Source organism: Engystomops pustulosus, chromosome 9 (genome assembly GCF_040894005.1).
Source record: "Engystomops pustulosus chromosome 9, aEngPut4.maternal, whole genome shotgun sequence".
NCBI classification, from domain to species: Eukaryota; Metazoa; Chordata; class Amphibia; order Anura; family Leptodactylidae; genus Engystomops; species Engystomops pustulosus.
The window spans coordinates 103,608,682-103,610,349 of NC_092419.1; the positions used below are offsets into that span (position 1 = coordinate 103,608,682).

General features: G+C 42.4%; 1 protein-coding gene across 1 annotated transcript; it reads right to left on the reverse strand.

Moving 5' to 3' along the window:
- Positions 1–520: 520 nt before the first annotated feature.
- On the reverse strand, positions 521–1,462 carry LOC140076479 (olfactory receptor 1f45-like). The gene has a single exon (XM_072123006.1). It carries the CDS (start codon positions 1,460–1,462, stop codon positions 521–523), a length of 942 nt encoding a protein of 313 aa, XP_071979107.1.
- Between the last annotated feature and the right edge of the window lie 206 nt (positions 1,463–1,668).

The window sequence follows — 1,668 nt, forward strand, 5'->3', positions numbered from 1 at the left end:
GCATGCCAGCGCCGATGAGCCACAATCCGATCTCGTGCGCCAAAATCCCGGGGCAATTCAGGGAAAATCGGCGCAAATCAGAAATATTCGGGTAGCACGTCGGGAAAACGTGAATCGGGCCCTTAGTAAATGACCCCCATGGTGTCCAGATTGATTCTATAAATTTAACTCTTAGTTCTACTATATAAGGAGGCTGTTTAGGACAGGACGTTGGCACAAGTGTCATGAAAAGGAAGTCAAGGGGCAACACTAGGTCCTCCTCTTGGTAAAGTCAAATTCCTTTAGTTGTCTCCATCTTAGTTCACACTGATGTAGCCCAAGGTAGGTCTTACCCTAGTAAAGTTTTTCTTAATTAATTAATTAATAATGATTAATTAATTAATTAAAATTGTGGCGCCTACACATCATACAACACTTTATAAAGCCATATGAAATGTATTATGCCACCATCTTTTAGGACTCCCCCTCGTAAAGCTCAGCAGAGCATATGGATACATAGTTCATAAAGTGGTTTCTTCAGTCATGTATGACTTATTTTGGCAAAGAGTTTCCTTGAAGCTTGCTGAACATCCTTGTTCCTCAAAGTGTAGATGAAAGGGTTCAACATGGGGGCGAGGACAGTGTACATGACGCTGGCTATTCTGTCCTTGGTCAAGGAGTAGCTAGATGAAGGTCGAAAGTACATAAACATTATCGTTCCAAAGTAAAAGGTCACCACTCCCAAATGTGACGAGCAGGTGGAGAAAACTTTTCTCCTACCTTTAGCGGAACGGATTTTGAGAATGACAAAAATAATACGAACATAGGAGGCCGTGATAAACACAAATGGGCCAGCGACAACGACAGATCCTTCAGTGAAGATGACCAGTTGATTGACGGTGGTGTCTGAGCAGGAGAGTTTGAAGAGAGGCACCATGTCACACAAGTAATGGTTGATCTGGTTGGACTCACAGTATGAGAGTCTCCATGTCAAGGAGGTGTGCAGAATAGCATTAGTGGTGGACAGTACCCAGCAAATGGCAACGAGTTGGGCACTCAGTCTTCTATTCATTACAATCACGTAATGGAGAGGGTCACAGATGGCTAGATATCGATCATAGGCCATGACGGCAAGCAAGAAGTCCTCAACATTGGCAAATGTCAAAAAGAAGTAGATTTGGGCCATACACCCACCAAACGTTATCACCCTTTCCTTCAGATCTAACAATAAATTCTTCAACATTTGTGGAACGGTCACCAAGGACAGACAGATGTCTACGAATGATAGGTTGGCCAGAAAGAAGTACATGGGGGCTTGTAGCTGAGAATCCGAGAAGGTCAAGGCAATGATTGACAAGTTTCCAACGATGGTGACAATCAGGATGATGAAAAATGTCACAAAGAGCTCGAGCTGATAACTATGGAGGTCGGCAAATGTGGAGAGTATGAACCCTGTCACTGATGAAGAGTTGATGGTTTCCATAACGTTTGAGGTTGTTTTCTGATACTTCATAAATCATGAAACAATAATAACAAGAACTAGAAATAAACTTTTAAGAAAGGAATTCCGATTTTAAAAATAAGGGTGCAAGATTCACCCAACCCTGTAATGTTGTGAATAGCAATATACAGGCGTGAGACTAGAGGGAACTATCTGCCTAACATTTCTGGGGGCACTTTTTGTGGTAG